Genomic DNA, 16385 nt, shown 5'->3' with positions numbered 1-16385 from the left:
CTTGAATAAAAACAGAGGATCATTTGAAATTCGTCAGCTTTAGCTCTGGGGAGATAACGGACGTGAAGTTATTTACGTGGACTTGAGAATTTTTCAGCTTCAGAGTGAATATAACATAAAACGAAACCTTAGAAAATACAGAATTTCATCGTTACTTGTGCAAAATTCAAATAAGCTTACTCAAATGCAAAAGATGAATCATGACAAGCCATAGATGAGTGAGGTTGAAAAGAAATGCCAAAGTACAGTGTGGGTAATCTTTCTCTCTGAGTGAGGTAAACACACTCATTACCATGTAGTAAGGTGATGAATTTAATCTCTGCTACATTGTCTGCCCTGAACATGTGTGTTTCTACCTGCACTTTTACAGTGAGATAATGGGGCTCTATCACTCACTATAGTGTAAAATATCCTATTTTTGCAGTGTTAATTTTCCAATACCATCTTACATTTGCAATTTTGTATCAATATGTCATAGTGAATATTGAGAACAGCGATTTCCATTTGGCATTAAAACAGAAAATTCAACAAACACACGTCACCGTCTAATCAACCAATGCTTTCGACTGTGTAATAAACAGAATATGCTACTTGACAAGAGCTTTAAAATATTTATGTCCAGAGCATACATTTATTTCTGATCATTTATTATATCTTTATACTTCTATTATCTCAATACATTTCAAATATATTTTTCACTTTTTTCTTCACAAAACATTATATTTGCTAAGTCAACACAACTCAAATATTTATTACATAGAAAATATACTGTAATTACTTATATATATACTGTGGGTATTGAATGAGGTGATTAGCCCTGTATCACCCAGCCTGTTATACGATTCTTATTCCATTATGCATCAGTTTAGGATGTCTTTATGTTTAAAAACAAGATCCATGAGGCTACCACAGGGCCTGTAAAGGTGGAATGGAACAGCTGTTTTGCAAATTGTGTTGATGAGGATTATTATATCACTTGCAAAAGTTGCAAATAATAAACAAATACTAAATTTGTGCGCTGTTTGATTAAATTCCTGCCAGATTTACTCTTACTGGGCAGGCAGAGTCTTGATGGGTCTCGTGAGTGAACACATGTTATTGGTGTTGGAGGAAACTTGAGGGCTCACGGTCTTTGTTGGTAAACTGCTCGAGTGTCCCATTGATTCCTCTGCTGCGCGTAAAAGCAAAGTGTAGTTGATAGCTACTTCCTCAACTTTCTTCAATAGCTGCAACCTTTGCGTTTCTGAACGAACCCCTCTGACCAATTTGATGAAGGTCTGAGTTAGTTCACACAACACTTGAAAGCTGGCCGTGACAACAGCAAGCATACGTGTTGGACTTTTTTCAACACTTGCCACTCGCCGACAAGACGCTCTGAATTCCTTGAATCGGACTGCCAGCTCCTGTTTGTAATCTGCAATCTGTGAGGGCTGAAGACGAGCCTCCCCCTCAGCTTGTGGGCTGTTGGCGCATTGACGCAGGATAGCTAATAACTCATTAGCATCCAACTGGGCATTTAGGAAACCATCAGGCAAGCTGAAACATTTACCCTGTAGAGCCTGTACCCGTGCCAGACTTCCTTCCAGGGTACCACAGGCTCTCAGGTCAATCTGCTGTGTTCCTGGCTCTTCCTCTTCCTCCTCTTCCTCCTCCTCCTCCTCCTCCACCACCTCGTCCTCCCCACTGCAGTCCTCTGCATTAAGAACCTGGAGTGTTTTGCTTACTACAGGAAAGGTATGCGAGTCCAGCTCCATTCCTGGAAGGACCTGAAGCGGTATGGAGTATGAGAGCTCATCCTTTTCACTGTTTTCATCTGCTTCCTCACAATTCCTGTAGCAGAAGCAGAATGAGCAGTATTTATCTTTGTTGTCACTGTCTTCACTGTTCATGGTCAGCAGCATCTCACCAGTTCCGTCCTTATTCTCACACAGTAGGTCATCTCCCTGAATGAAAAACACACCTTTTTTCCCCTTTCCCTCTACCTGATGAGACTGAGTGTGAACTGGCTCAATTGGGGTAGGGAGCCTCAGTCCTGTGGCCCTCACTCTCTCCATCTCCTTCTCTAGACTCTTAGCTTTGGGCTTTACCTCAGCATATACAGGTGTGCTGGTGTTGTTATCTAGCTCCCCAATGCTGTAACGTCTCTGGAGCTTTGTATATTGCGGACCTCCCAGGCAATCTGTTTGAGAAGTACAGGTAGGTATGCAGGAAGCCCTCTCTCCCCTTGGCTCTCTTGACTCAAGGCTGGTTGAACGTATTCGTGTGGTCTTGATCTCTAAGGTCTGAGGTCTTCTTGTAGCACCTTGGGTATGAGGGACCTTGGAGATGGTTGGAGGGGTCTTAGAGACAGTTCTCTCTCTGCCTCTGTGTTGTGTCTCTGCTGTGGAGCCAACTGGCGTATCAGGTAGTCGTATGCCTCTGCACATTCGCTTACAGTCACAGCTGCGTCGCTGCTCCCTGGAGATACCTGGTGCCTTTTGGACAGGGCTAGTGCGGAGCTGGCAAGCACAAGGAGTGCCTGAGGGCACAGGTGAGGATCCCTGGGGCAAATATTCCCCCTGGGCTGACTTGGGTTTCAACAGCTCCTCTAAGAACTCTAGCTCATACTGACGAACTTTCTGCAACTGGGCCCTTCGCTCATCCGTTTCTCTTTTCATTCTTGCTGGGAATGTGGCTGAAAGAAGGCTTCTAAAGCTCAAGAATGGAGCACTGCGCTGTGATTTCCCCTTGCTATTCCCTTGTTTCTTTGAGTCTTTAGCTGGGAGAGTGGAGACCTTATCTACAGAGAGGGTAGGTGTCGTTGGATCGTCTAAAATAGATACAGATTTTATGGGACATTTCTGTGACTCAAGGGGAGATTTTCCTTGGACAACCTCAGCCTTGCTTTCAGCTGCTTCTTTTCTCTCTGCCTTTGAAGGCAAACAAGGAGAGTACTTTGTTTGTATTGTAGGGCTGGGCTTTGCCAAACTAGAGTTTGCTCCTGCTCTTACTGGATTTTCCTTGCTATTAGCCAACTGGAGGCCTTTGGCCTGAAGTCGTTCATCATCTGTTGGGGAGGAGGATTGAAACACTACTACCTTTTGAACTTGTGGATCTTTTAGTCTTAGTTGAAGTGCAGGTTTCTGTTGATTTGGGCATGTGCAGAAGAGGTCGTCAATTGGCAAAAGTTCCGCTGAGCTTGAAGGCTTCATGGTCTCACTAGAGGCAGGTTTGGCATCTTGGCACATGTTAGTGGGAGAAATCTTGGCAGAGGAAGTTCTGTCCCCAGACAGGAAGATTGGTAAGGCTTTGATGCTAGTGTCTGTATTAACAGGTGATACGGCCTTCCCCTTTATACAATCAGAAAGATTCTCGTTTGTCTCCCGAGAAGAATTTGATAATTTTGGATCCTTATTGATGTGACCTGTCAGTGAAGCATCAGATACTTTAAGTTCTTCATTTGAATTCAAAGGAGTATCAAGAATGTTTGCTTTGGTGGACTCAGAATTTGGTTCAATTTCTGCTTTATTTTCAGTCTGAGTAGTCTCTTGATTGCCTACCTGCTCTGTCACAACACTGAGCACTGCGGAGTCTTGACTTGGACTGATTTTAAAGGGCACAGTTTTGCTCAGGATTACTTGCTTGGTTGGACAGCCAGCACGAATCTGGCCCACAGAGAAAGCTCCAGTCCCAATGGTCTTTGCAGTACAGCCAGGGACCGCCAGGGGAAAGTCACGACGACAAATGATACGGTCCTTGTTGATATGGTGAGCCAACAGGTAGGCGTGGTTCTGGCTCTGCTTCATAGCGGACACCATCTCAGAAACATCGGTCAATTCAGAGGAGTTCGTCTCATGGCCTGAGTCCAGTGATGACTCGGGTGTAATGGCTGCTAAGACAATTAGACCTGAGGAGCAGAGCACAACACACTGTTATGATCCAAAAACAACAACAAACATTAATGATAGACAATCAAAAACAATTTGTTTTTATTTTACAGTTACAAAACCAGAATGTTACATTTTTATTTACTGCCCTGGAAGAAATGAGAGGATTATCTTTCAAAAATCCATGTTACTTTGTAAGTAACAAAAGACCGTGTAATTAAATGTACTATACAATATGACAAAAATGTAATTTAATTGCATAATAGTAATTCTGTGAATGAGGTGTGGGCCGTGTTTTGACTGAGGTTGTTGACCTGCAGTCTGAGTTGGCTGTTGTGGGTGATGGGGGTAGTCCTCAGAGGCTGCCAGAGCCTCTAATGCCTGCAAGGTGGACACCAGAGCATCATCAAGCTCCTGGGCATGATCTCGGACTGTTCTCGTGGTAACATTATCAATAAGTGTCACAGGCACATCCTCCTTGGCTTGGGCCAGCTTCCCGGTTCCCATGTCTGGGCTGGCATTGGTTCGAGCCTTTCTCCCTCTCTTGGCGTCATCCTCGTCTGAACTGTTGTCCCTAAATCCAGGTGGAGGGGCAGCAATAGCAGGTGGTGGTGGTTGAAGCTTTTCTCCTCCGCCATCTGCTTCATCCTCCTCTTCATTCCCTGGGGGTGGCAGGGCCGTGAGGTCGACGGCGCCACCGTCTCGAGAGGCACAAGCACTGGAGCAGTATTTCCCTGAGCTCCCACTACTGCTCACTGTTGTTTTAATACCCTCTGCCTTATGTCTGGCTTTGCAGGAGTCACAGAAATATCTGGGAGTCTTCTGAGATTGACTCATCGTTTGAGCTCTGTTTCTAAATCCTGCATTGTCCACTGGTAGACTGTCAATAACACCAGATATTTCCTCTGTACCCTGCTGGATTGGGTCTGATTTGGTGCGGGGCCGTCCAGGGGGCTCTTGTGAAATAAAATTCTCATTGATGTCAAGTTCTGTTTCAGCATATGTTTGGAGTTCGAGAGATTGTTGTTGTTCTCGAAGGTGGATATGACATAGTCCAAGATGCTGAGGTTCTGCTGGAACTAAGGCCCTTGCAGGCCCTGACTCCCTGTGTGAACTCTCTCTTTCATCCCCGCGCCGACCTCCACTTGAAAAGCCGGTTGCCCCAGAACGTGGATGGGCATGGTGGGAGCTTCTGTAATCTGAGGATAGAATTGTCAGAGCAGTGGAAAGTTGGCGTGTTAAAAACTGGTGGGGAGAGATAAGATCCTCATTGGAAAGCAGAGGTGACAGCTGGTGGTCACATGGGGATTGTTTGTTATTTCAGAGATGGATGTTGAAAGTTGAAGTTTGCTTAATATTGGAGGTTTTTTTTTGCTGATGGTGGAATGTGATGGTATGATGATCCGTCTTTTGCAAGTTGAGACAGGAGATGGCAGAAGATGTCGGAACGGTAAATGTTTATGATTACAGCAAAATGAACAATTCATTATATGGAGAATTGCAGTCATATGAGTCACGATTGAGATGAGTAGGACAGCAGAAAGCGCCATGGGACTGTAGTTCCAAGACAGCCTGGTTACTACAGGTAATGAAGAAGCAGTTCAACGATCAATCATACAGACAGAATATATCATGTAGATACAACATTTTACTTGAAATGTAATATCTAACAGGATGCTGGATGGGCAGTTACACTCAAATATGTAATTGAAATATGTCATATTAGAGTTTAAGTTAGCAATTTTGTCTTCCCTGAGCTCATTTAATACATACTGCCTATTCATAGCATTTGTCGATGATGATCTCCTACCAGCCAAGGTTTTGAACATACCTGCCTTGGTCAGGTGAGACTGACCAGAGGGTCGGAAGTAGATGGTCCGTTTCGGGTCTACAAACAGCTTGTAGTAGCCAGCGATGAGGCATGCAAAGTCACTGGCATCTGGCCATTCCATGAGGAGGACCAGAGGCTGCGGAGTGTGGTAGTGATGGGAATTAGGAGACTATTTAGTGGACAGGCAATCAGGATTGCCTGCTCATTTTGTCTTGACCTGATGTGTTAAAATGTTAAAGAAATGAGCATCTTTAGGGACTGTGCAGTATTACCTTTGCTTCATGTATTGATACTTCCACACGAGCCACCCCTTGGCTCTCTCTGTAGAGCTGTAATTTGGCAACCCTACTGAACTCAGCCAGAACTGTTGTAAGGTTGTTTTTCAGGTCAATCACATGGCTGATGCCATGTCGAGGCCCCACCAGCAGTGTTGTGGCGGATTGTTTCTCTTCCTGTAAAATCAACAAGAAGTTTACAACTACAGCATTGCAAACATCACGTTACATTTTTCAGAATTCACCTTTTGGAAGGTTTGAGAAATCAATCAATCAATACCTTGGAAAACATGAATGCCATGTAAACAAAAAAATACATGCACCAAAGTCATTATCACTAAAACCTGAACCACAAAATATTATGTAGTACGTCTCCAGGTGTAACAGAAAATATCAGAAGATCCAATGATTAATACACTTTAATCATACTCAAGATATTCATAAAGTACCGGTATGTGACAATCGTATATCTGTTATACGCTGACTAGACTGAAGAAGTGAACACTTTGTGTTGTGAGAAAGAGCTATCTGCTCAAGGTTGGAGTCTTCATGTCTGGGTGATTTACGCACGTACACATTCTTATCTGCTAATAAACCCAGCTGGGAGAGAACTGTTTCTCTGAGAATCGAATATGCAGCAAGCAGCAGCCACTCTCCCTTGCTGGGAGAGTCGAGGGCGCGGCTAGAGAGCAGCTTCCATTCTCCCTTGCTGAAAGAGAGAATACTACCAGTAGTCTCGTTTCTTGCTGCAAGTCAAACATATGTTATTGGTGTGAATCTTCGGGGTTGGTTCTGATTTTCTCTCTTTTTCAGTGTCCCAAACCTGACACTCTTCTCTTAATATGATTGAATTGTGCAACATTGTGTGATCATCATGAGCTGTTCATATGTCATGAAGATGTTCATAGATATAAAAATATATATAAAAAAATAAATTGTCTTCTCGCCCACCCGGGCGGTATGGAGACTTCTGCAAGCTTGGGTCCTCTGTCTACCAGAAGCCTGGCAGCTTGATGCTTCTGCTCAGGATCTGGACGAAGATGTCGGACGTTGTTCCTGGTATCTGCTGGAGCCGTTTACCCTATTGTTGGAGATTGAATATCCCCAACAATAGCAACTACCGCTGTCTACCGTTGGTTGGCCATCACTGGATCTGGAAGTCCCACAGGATCCTGGCATGATTGTTCTAGTCCACCTTTGGAGGTGTCCTCCATCTTTACTCTGGGGTCTCCAGGCCATATTTTGTACAGATGTTCCTGTACACTATGCCCGCAACCTGGTTATCTCGCTCCATGTATGCCTTGCCTGCCAGCATCTTGCACCCTGCTGTGATGTGCTGCAGTCTAATATATATATATATATATAAATGCATACACAAACAAACACAGATAAATGATAGACATAAGATTCACAATGTATTACCAGTCCAACAGTGTGAAACAGTTTCCCACCAAACGGTGGGAGGTCATTGAGGACACGCATGTATTGCAGCTTTCCTTGGAGAGCAGGGACCTGTCAGCATAGAGATAAGGAAGAAATTCTCATCTTTGAAGAACAAAAACAATCCTAGCACCTCCTAAATGCTCCGGGGGGCACTGTTGAGCCACAGACATTCGCCATAAAGTCTTACGCAACAGTTACAAGTTAAGGAGATGAAGGACTTGCTCTATAATTAAGGGCTGATTATTAAACAGACATAATCACAGAATACATTTAATTAAGTTCTCTAAAGTTGCAGCCCAGTGCTGATAAGGGCATGTCTTATTGTATAAAGCAACAGTATCTTTATGTATTTCTTATAATAGTAGTAGAACCAATGGTTGTAAAGCAGTTAAAAATAATACACATCAGTAAAACAGGAAAATTCACAATAGGTTTCAAAAATGTTTTCGGGTGGCAAAAACCTTGTTCCCCGAAGGTGGTTGGTGCTGGTACGTCTTCAGCAGCTGAGACAGGCTCTTGCACACATTCTTCTCCTTGACTGTAGGGAGCAGCGTGAGGGGGAGGAAAGGCTCCAGTCCCCACTCTTTCCTACAGTTGAAAGCAAACGGAAAGATTGCAGAGGCAGCAGACACAAAAGAGAAGAGCAACGGTGGAGCGGCTAATCAGAGTCCAGGGAAGATGAGCGGAGCTTCCATCCTCCAGCCAGCCCGAGTCTATTACGAGCACAGTAGGGCTTGTTCTGCTTCTGTGATTGTGATGGCAGAAAGCTAATTACTTGCTAGGTTGAAGATTTGAAGAATAAATGAGAAAAACTGAGGAAGAGATGTAATTTCACAAACAATGGATTTCTCAGTCTCCTAACAGCCTTGTAAAAAGGATCCTTGAGTAATTTGAGTTATTAATACTGTTGCGATTAATTGCTAATCATTGTTGGACTCACTGGTGTGCTGCGCAGAATTGTTCATGAGGTAAAAGAAAAAATTAATACAGTAATTATATCAATAATTGTCTTTCATTTTTCACAAGTTCACTAATTCGGTTCGTGGACTTACTCAACATGCTTGAGAGAAATCTTCTGATTGGGCCGTGCAGAGGACACAGTGATGTAGATGTGGAGGGCAGCCAATCGTAAAGTGATGTCAGATTTCCAGTCCATGCCAAACCGCTCTTTGATGACGTCATTGCGACTCTGTACGGGCATGAAATGTTTTTGGGAATAGCTAGAAAGCTCCAAAATTTCAGAAGACTGTTGGACATGTGTAGTTCATGTGCCAGTCATCAGAAAAAGTGAATAAAACTTGATAAACTTGCTACAACTTCTAATCTCTCAGTGAGACGGGCCTAACAGTGCGATACGATTGAATGACATCCTTATACACCCCCCTTTATCCCATCGTTTCACCTGTATATAGAGGTACTCAAATGCAGCAGGGTCCCTTCTGAGCAGGTCTGCAGGGTCCTTGGGGAAGAAGCATATGCGAAACAGACACTTCATCCCTTGGAAATAAGTTCTATGGACCACCTGCGGGAACAGGACACTATGAGTTAGACTTAAGAGCCTTTTCCAAAGGTAAACAGAATGGCCTGCAAGAGCAGTCAGCAAGGGACATGTTCAAGTAAATGTGGTAGAACCACAAACCAAACCCCCAACACCATGAAATATACACATGAAATCAGACATTGATGAAGTGGCAGGCTCCAAAATCACAGTCGATCAAGGTCATATAACGTTTTGTTGAAATGTTTTCACCTTTTAGGTAGCAATATTCGGTGCATGCTGCTAGAATATTAGCACTATTGATTGCTAAATTATTTAATCACCACTCACACCACACATAATCTCCACCTTAGTTTAGGTCATCCATCCAAATCAAATCAATTTCAACCAAAAAAATAATAATAATAAATTGCTGAAACTCTGAGTATTAAACCAAAGTTAATTGAAGTATTTCAGCGCTTAGTGGCCTGAGGTCGCTCTTATAGCTCTTTTTTTTTTTTACTGCCTATCCAGTGAAATCAAGTAAACATGTTTCTGCACAACGTGGGCTATCTTATCCATGCTCGGCTCCTCACATGTGTCAGAGGCTGGTTGTCCTGCAGCAGGTGCAGCTTCTGATTCTGGTCCAGAACACTTGCCTCCAGCACCAGTGCAAAGTGCTCAATGTAGCGCAGTGAGAGGCGGTCCTGCAAGGAGGAGATCACATCCTGGAAGACGGCATATTAAACAGATTAGAGACTAAAACATATTTCCATAACACAAAAACAATAGAATAGCTGCATGGAGGCTATTCTAACAATGCATTCGCTCCGTGTTTGTACAGAGTATTATAATTCTCATTTTGCACAAAGAAGAGTCTCCATAGCTGCTTTTTATTTTGGAAGCATTTGAGTGCATCTGTTTAAATAAATAATTTATTCATGCCGGTTTGCTCAGGACAAACTTTTGTTCTTGTTCCAGCTACCACAGCATCAGAGAATGTGTCCGCACTTTCCAAAGGTCCTATTTCTAAATCATCCAAGCGGAAAGGAACAGTTTTTCCTCTGGGATAATTTTTTATACCTGTTTATACCATACCACAGACATGGGCATTAAAATGTTTCCTATTTTGATATTCTAGTGTACTTTATATGTCTCATTTTTGGAGACTCTTTAAAAGCCATAATGTGAATATTGTAATGAGTTTGTCTGCATGCAGAAATATTTAAATTAACACTCGATGCAACCTAGGAAGCAGCTTTATCTGATAAACAGTGTTAAGCACTTCTCACTGTATTAACCAGAGTGTTTAACATTAAACAGTGCCTGAGAGGCCAAACGATTAAGGACTGACAGACTGTTATAGATTCTTTAGGTGACAGTAGGATATGTCAGAGCCATTGATTTATTCTGTGGTGCAGTTTTATTGAACTGGATCTTCTTATTATGCTGAAATTCCTTTTAATTAGACAGACAGGACAAGCGCCCCACATCGCCCCTTAAAAGAGTTGCTCCTCTATCTATTCTCGCACTTGTTTCAGACTCCCTCCAGGAGCAGAGGAAAGATCTGAGAAATATAATAGAGTTCATTTAACGAGTCTGTTCAGGGTTGTCAGAGTCATTAGGGTTGGTTTTAAGACAGACATGGCCTCTGTTTAACTAAATTCAGTTGTTGCTTTAGGACATTAACCACATGACTGAACTTTTAATCTCTAGAATTGATAGGCTGACAAAAATAAAATTTAAAATGTTACCTATTTTATTTCTTTTCTCAAAGCAATTACTCATTAGATATGAAATTTGAAATAGGCCCGTCAGGGTGATTTATGGTGAAAGTGTTAAATGAATGTGTGACAGACCGTGATATTCAGTAATTCATACAAGTATATGAGCAAATTGTGTTAATTATTTTGAGGACAAAAATTATATAAAATAATTGGGGAGTCATATACATAATATATCACACACTGGTTCTATCGCTGCTTGATTTATGGCTTAATGTTTAACCTATATCAAAGTAGAAAAGCACTCAGAGAGCGCAGATCTCCATTGAGTACCTTACTCCCCCCTATATTGTGATTTACACCATAAAAATGTGTCCAACATTTGTTTTCTCTCTCTCTCTATATCATTATTAGTTTAGATATTATTTACAAAAAGAACACTTTCAAAGCGGATTCTTCTGGATCTAAATCCATAGCAATTCCGTACTAATTCCGATCCATATGAAATTTGGCAGTGACATAGAGGTCCCCATCCTACATGATTGTCTCAAATTCCATAAACATTGGTCAATAATCAACCGAGCTATTGAGGAACAAACATTGACAGCAATGTTAACGAAAAATTCAAAGAGCTCCAGAATCCATAATCTCTTCTGGATCATCACCAAAATGTAATCACCTGTTTCTGGTAACATTGCCAACATTCCCTGAAAATGTAATCAAGATCTGTAACTTTTTGAATTATGTTGCTAACAGACAGACAAACGACAGCGGCAGTAATAATATGAGATTTGCATATAGCTGCTTTAAACAAAAATTACAGCCAGATGGGCATTCTCCGTGTGCATGCAGCTTTAGTGAATACATACCCTAACAGTGGTACGGCTATCGAAAGTAAAGGACTTAATCTGTCCATTCTCCAGGAACACCTTCAACACATTTGGTATGAGTAGCAGCGAGTCGTCCTTGAGCATTGTCTGCAAGAGACGGAGAGAGAAAACGGCTTTGGTTTGCTTCAGAATGTGCCACAGGTAATCAAACACAGCGCTTTGCTGTCAAGACCAAACAATCATGAATGAAAAGGAGGCAGCTTTCTAGTAGGAGTGCTATGAGACAAAGACGCCTTTATGATCAATGAAGACACATTTATCAGTGGAAGCAGACAACCCCCACACAAGCAGTAACAACAAGCAGCAATACAGGACAAATAGACTGTCCCCATTCAGACTTTTAGCCGAAAAAATGAAATCAACATCTAATTCATAACGATCTGTTAGAAAAAGCAAAGTCTGTTGCCACCTAACCTGAACTCTGGAGAGTCTCAGAAGAATAAAAGTTCTCGGCGATGCAATAATCAAACTTAATCCGCAGGTTGTTTCAGGATCGACCCAGGATGACGTTGATTATTCCATTTATCCACACGATGTTTATGCTTTACAAAAGAGCCTGCACTGTGGAATTGAAATAATTCACACCACAGTTTACCCAGGAGAGGAAAGGTCTGATTCAAGGTTATTGCTTTTACTCTGTGCAGTCTGGGGAAGAAAGCCTGATTTACAATTGATTTTGCTCTCATTAGCTTGCGACGCAAGGGAAATTCTCACCTATCTGTTGCCGTCTCTATTTTTAATCTGACTGATGTCTTTTTAAGAAAACGACTCTGAAGTTCTTTTTCAAAGAAACCCCTCTTTTTTCCAATCAAAGAATATCTAATTTAATAAGATAGACCTAAAGATTTTAATGTGACATGACGCAGAAGGAAGCAGCTTTGCAATCTAATTTAGATGCTTCATATACTTGGCGGCGAACACCACCGCTCATTTTCTGACTGATGATTAGATTCATATGAGAGCAGTCGGCAGACATTACTCATGCCAGTAAAGGGATGCGGCTTTATTGCAACAAAATATGTCAGAAAATCCATTTATTTGAATTGGAAAGCTGTGTCCACAGCAGATGCCTGGGAGTCTGTTTCTCTCTATTTATTTTTGAGAATTTAAGCCTTCAGAAGGTCTGACAAGCTGTTTTTCTGTGCAGATTGGAAACGAAAAAAAGTCAGAGTTGCGTGTAAACAGATCTTCTCCTCGAAAACCGATGAATTAAAATGAGGGTGGTTCTGTGACGAGATGTCGCAAACAAGACATCAGATTCCATTGCAGGCCACCTCAGTGAAATTAGCTGGAACCAAGCCACAGCACATTTCAACACAATGGCTTTATGGCTTCCCACCATTTCTTTCAGCAGACACCGATCTCGGTGGCCTCCTGAAGATCAATATCTGTCACATCATCTCTTGAGACAGAGATTTAGAAAGTAGCTCAATGCAAATCACAGCACCCCCTACTATTGCCTGCACTGACATGTGTTCTGCACCCTGAGCTCCAATCAATTTGAGTCAATTTGAGAAACAGGAGGGAGGACCAGTTCATTCCGGAGATTTTATAATGGCATTGCTGTAGCTAATAGTGGAGCCAATGGCTTTTGCTGGTTTGTGATATCGCTCATAATTTAGCTCTATGAAATAAGAACACTGGGTTAACACGGTGTGTTAACTGCGTGCGTAACCCGTCGATTTGGCTTTAACCAAACGCTAACAGAGACCCAGAGGTCTTTGTGATGTTTCCTTCCTTTCCCCCCGTTAGATTCAGGTAAATGGAAAACTGCATGATGAAACAGTGCTCTGCATTTCAACGTTGGATTCCTCATTGATTTTCCGATACTGTACTTCTAATCTGAATGCTAATTTTCCTTGTATTTCTAAATGCACCCACCCCCGCAGCAAATAATGTAATTAAAATACCGTCACCTTTTTCTAACCTCCCTCCCTCACCCCCGAGTAATTAATCTGTGTTCACTCTCACAGATGTGTCATATAACACTCGGTCTTAATTTCACAATGTGTAATAGTTTATCTGGAGTGTTATCTGTAGCTTGTAGGGAGCAGCAGTACTTCAGTCCACAGGGACAAGGGGGTGGCCCATTTAAGACCAGCGTGACGCACACTCTGGATAGTTGTTTATCCTTCGTGTGGCCCGGCGATGAGCTGGCGTCTCATCCGGGGGGGGGGGCACTCCGCCTCTCGTCCGTAGCCAGCTGGGATAGAATCCGGCAGACCGGTGATCAGCAATGCAGATTGCGGCCAAAGATGAGCTAAAAACTTCAAGAAGAATTACTTCTGGAGCAATGTTTGAATCCTATCTGTGTGCTGTTCTCTCCGTGTCTGCCTGGGTTCTCCTCCTTTCCTCCAAAACATTAACTTTAGGTGAATTGATTACTCCAAATTGTTGATAGAGTGTGTGCGTGAGTGGTTGCCTGTCTCTGTGTTGCCCTGCAATGGGCTGGCGACGCAACCGGGGTGTACCCCACCTCTCGCCCGTGTCCAGCTGAGCTCGGCTGTAGATGTCTCATTTACAAAACAATGCAATTAATGCATTTTTAACAGATGGCAGGCCTGATGACACTTGGGATTGTGATTTCTCTGCCTTTTGCAAATAGGTAAGATTTGGACACACAAATATTACAAGCTTTCTGAGTGACACTTTCAGGATGTTGAAAAGCTTCTGGTTGCTCCTGAGAGACTTCAAGTCCGTTGGAAAATCAATTCATTCAAGACCAAAGAAACACACACACCCACACACACACACACACACAGAGAGTGGAGAAGCGCAGACGACAATAATAGGATGGAAAGATGATTTTCAAAGCCATTTGCTATTGCTGATGAAAAGAAGTGGGAGGTTCAGGGTAGCAGCATGCGTTTGCATGCACACAGCGAAGTGAGAAATGAACTCACTGAGTCTGGGTCGCTGATGGACACTTGCTCTGAGAAGCGCACTTTAGGCGGGTTTGTTCTCAAGCGGGCCTTCTTGGCTGCACTTATGAAGGCAGATTTAGGCGACTGGGGATTAGAAGAGAAGATGATCTTGAACGAGGAGATTAGGATTTTTGAATAAAGCGGCTGCGACTGTCAGACCTGCAATGCGACAGCTACACAAACCTGCTTTCAGCATGAAAAGGTTTGCTGAAAGTTTAAATATATTTAAACTCCGTGTTGTTGTAGTACAATAAATATTGTACACAGGGTTTAGAGCGAAGACACAGGTCAATCCTTGAAGAGCAGCCGCACAACCCAGTAAACCCAGTTTACAAATTGTATAAATATTTTTTTCTACATGGATTGATGCACAGGAAAATGACTTTCTTTCTTTTTTTTAATATTACGGTCCACGTCGAGGATGTCTTCATGGAACTGGCCTTGATGCGCGACCAGAAAAAAATAAATTGCTCTAATAGCCTGTAGCCATGGCGATGAATACTAGCTTTGTTTAGTAAAAGTGCACTTTGTTGTGCGCTGTTGTTGTATGTTTCTTCAAAATTCAGAGTGGCAAGAAAAATGAAGAGACGTCCTTGAGACCTTTCAAAAGAGGGTCAGTGAGCGTTCTGCTGTAGTACCTGATGGGGCTGCAGCACAGTCAGAACTATCGCGTCTTTGCAGTGTCTATGGAAAGACAACAGAGAGGGGAGAGGGTTAGCTAACGCTACGTGGAGCTCCTCAGGGTTTATGTCTTCTATTTCCTTGTCCTGCCGCTGACAAAAACACTCTCTCACTGCTGATGAAACACATCGCCAATAATCTCGTTTCCTTCTGCTCCGCTCTCTTTACCCACGTCCTCTTTACATCCATTTGCCCATGTGGCTGGTTCCCCCTGGCCCCTCTCCCTCCCTCCTGGGACAGTAAAGGATGTTACCTTACAAGGTCTATGACTCTCTCTCGAGGCACGTCGCTCACCGTCTCCTTGTTAATGGCCAAAATCTGGTCTCCAGGGAGAAGCTTGCCAAAGGAAGGGCCGTCTTCAGATAAGATGGGACACACACAGCCAGCATACAAAGTCACATCCATACAGTAAGAAGGAAAGTTGAATTTGAATCACTAAAGGATTTACTTAAGGTACCATCACTCTCCCTGTTTGCTCTGTCTTTCTTTCTTGCACGCACACACACACACACACACTCACTAACCAGCGGAGACGGAGCGTACAATGACAGGCCTCTGGCTGCCTGCAATGAATCCGAAGCCTTGAGTCGGGTGGCGCTGGATGGTGACCTGACGAGCTGAGGCAGGATTTAGGGCACTATCGTCCACACCATCCTGGCTCTCCTGTAACATTTCAGAGCTGCGGAGAACACACCAAGTAATAAGTCAGAATACGAACGACATCCATACACATTTTGAAGATGAGGACTATTATCCCGTCCAGCTCAATCGGAGCAACATGTACCTGTCACCTGTGTTCTTGTGTCCATCCTGGACCTCGGCCATGCCCTGGGAGTCGGGAGCAGCATGGGACGGGGTTGCACTGCGAAGGCTGCGCTCTGTTTGGCAGTCATTCACCTGCACAGAAGAGAAGATGTAGGAAAGCAAAGGGATTAAATAACCCGGGGTTGACGTCTCAGCTTGTTTAAGCGCCGCTGGAAATGTATGTGTTGGAGTGAACATATTCTGGGATGGGAGAGAGATTGCTGCTATTGCTTTGCTTGAATCCTGTGACATTAGAAGCATGCCTTTATAAAAAAGAAAACCCCTCAAATTATTATCGTGGATCTCCTACCAACGACACATGGAATAAGGTCTCTGAATCCGCTCGTCTTTCCAAATGCAGACCAAACAACTTGTGAGCCCCAGCGAGCTTATTTTACAGATGGCTGAGTGGGAGGCAGTGGAAGCTTGTTAACTGAGTGTGTGTCAGTGTGTATGTGACACACAGGCTG

At 43.0% G+C, this 16385-nt stretch overlaps 1 protein-coding gene across 1 annotated transcript; it reads right to left on the bottom strand.

Moving 5' to 3' along the window:
* Positions 1-1049: 1049 nt before the first annotated feature.
* Positions 1050-16002, bottom strand: frmpd3 (FERM and PDZ domain containing 3). The gene is made up of 15 exons (XM_068740622.1): positions 15896-16002; positions 15636-15790; positions 15365-15467; positions 15069-15114; positions 14410-14514; positions 11486-11593; positions 9489-9620; positions 8818-8937; positions 8468-8604; positions 7877-8003; positions 7395-7484; positions 5970-6149; positions 5698-5833; positions 4181-5065; positions 1050-3886 (listed from the first exon to the last, which is right to left on the bottom strand). The coding sequence occupies exons 1-15, from the start codon at positions 15934-15936 to the stop codon at positions 1050-1052; spliced, it is 5202 nt and encodes a 1733-aa protein (XP_068596723.1). The 5' UTR covers positions 15937-16002.
* Positions 16003-16385: the final 383 nt, after the last annotated feature.

The sequence above is a fragment of the Brachionichthys hirsutus genome, chromosome 6, assembly GCF_040956055.1.
Source record: "Brachionichthys hirsutus isolate HB-005 chromosome 6, CSIRO-AGI_Bhir_v1, whole genome shotgun sequence".
NCBI lineage: Eukaryota > Metazoa > Chordata > Actinopteri > Lophiiformes > Brachionichthyidae > Brachionichthys > Brachionichthys hirsutus.
Note: the sequence above shows the minus strand (reverse complement) of the source record. Positions and strands in the feature narration are given on the sequence as shown.

What these genes read in the sequence shown, in the direction of transcription:
- frmpd3 (XM_068740622.1), bottom strand. Translation starts at nt 15,936, where the DNA reads ATGGCCGAGGTCCAGGATGGACACAAGAACACAGGTGACAG. An exon ending in TTGAGTACCTCTATATACAG is followed by an intron (nt 8,605 to 8,817) that starts GTGAAACGATGG and finishes ATGCCCGTACAG; the next exon opens with AGTCGCAATGACGTCATCAA. An exon ending in TGTTTCACACTGTTGGACTG is followed by an intron (nt 6,150 to 7,394) that starts GTAATACATTGT and finishes TTGATTTTACAG; the next exon opens with GAAGAGAAACAATCCGCCAC.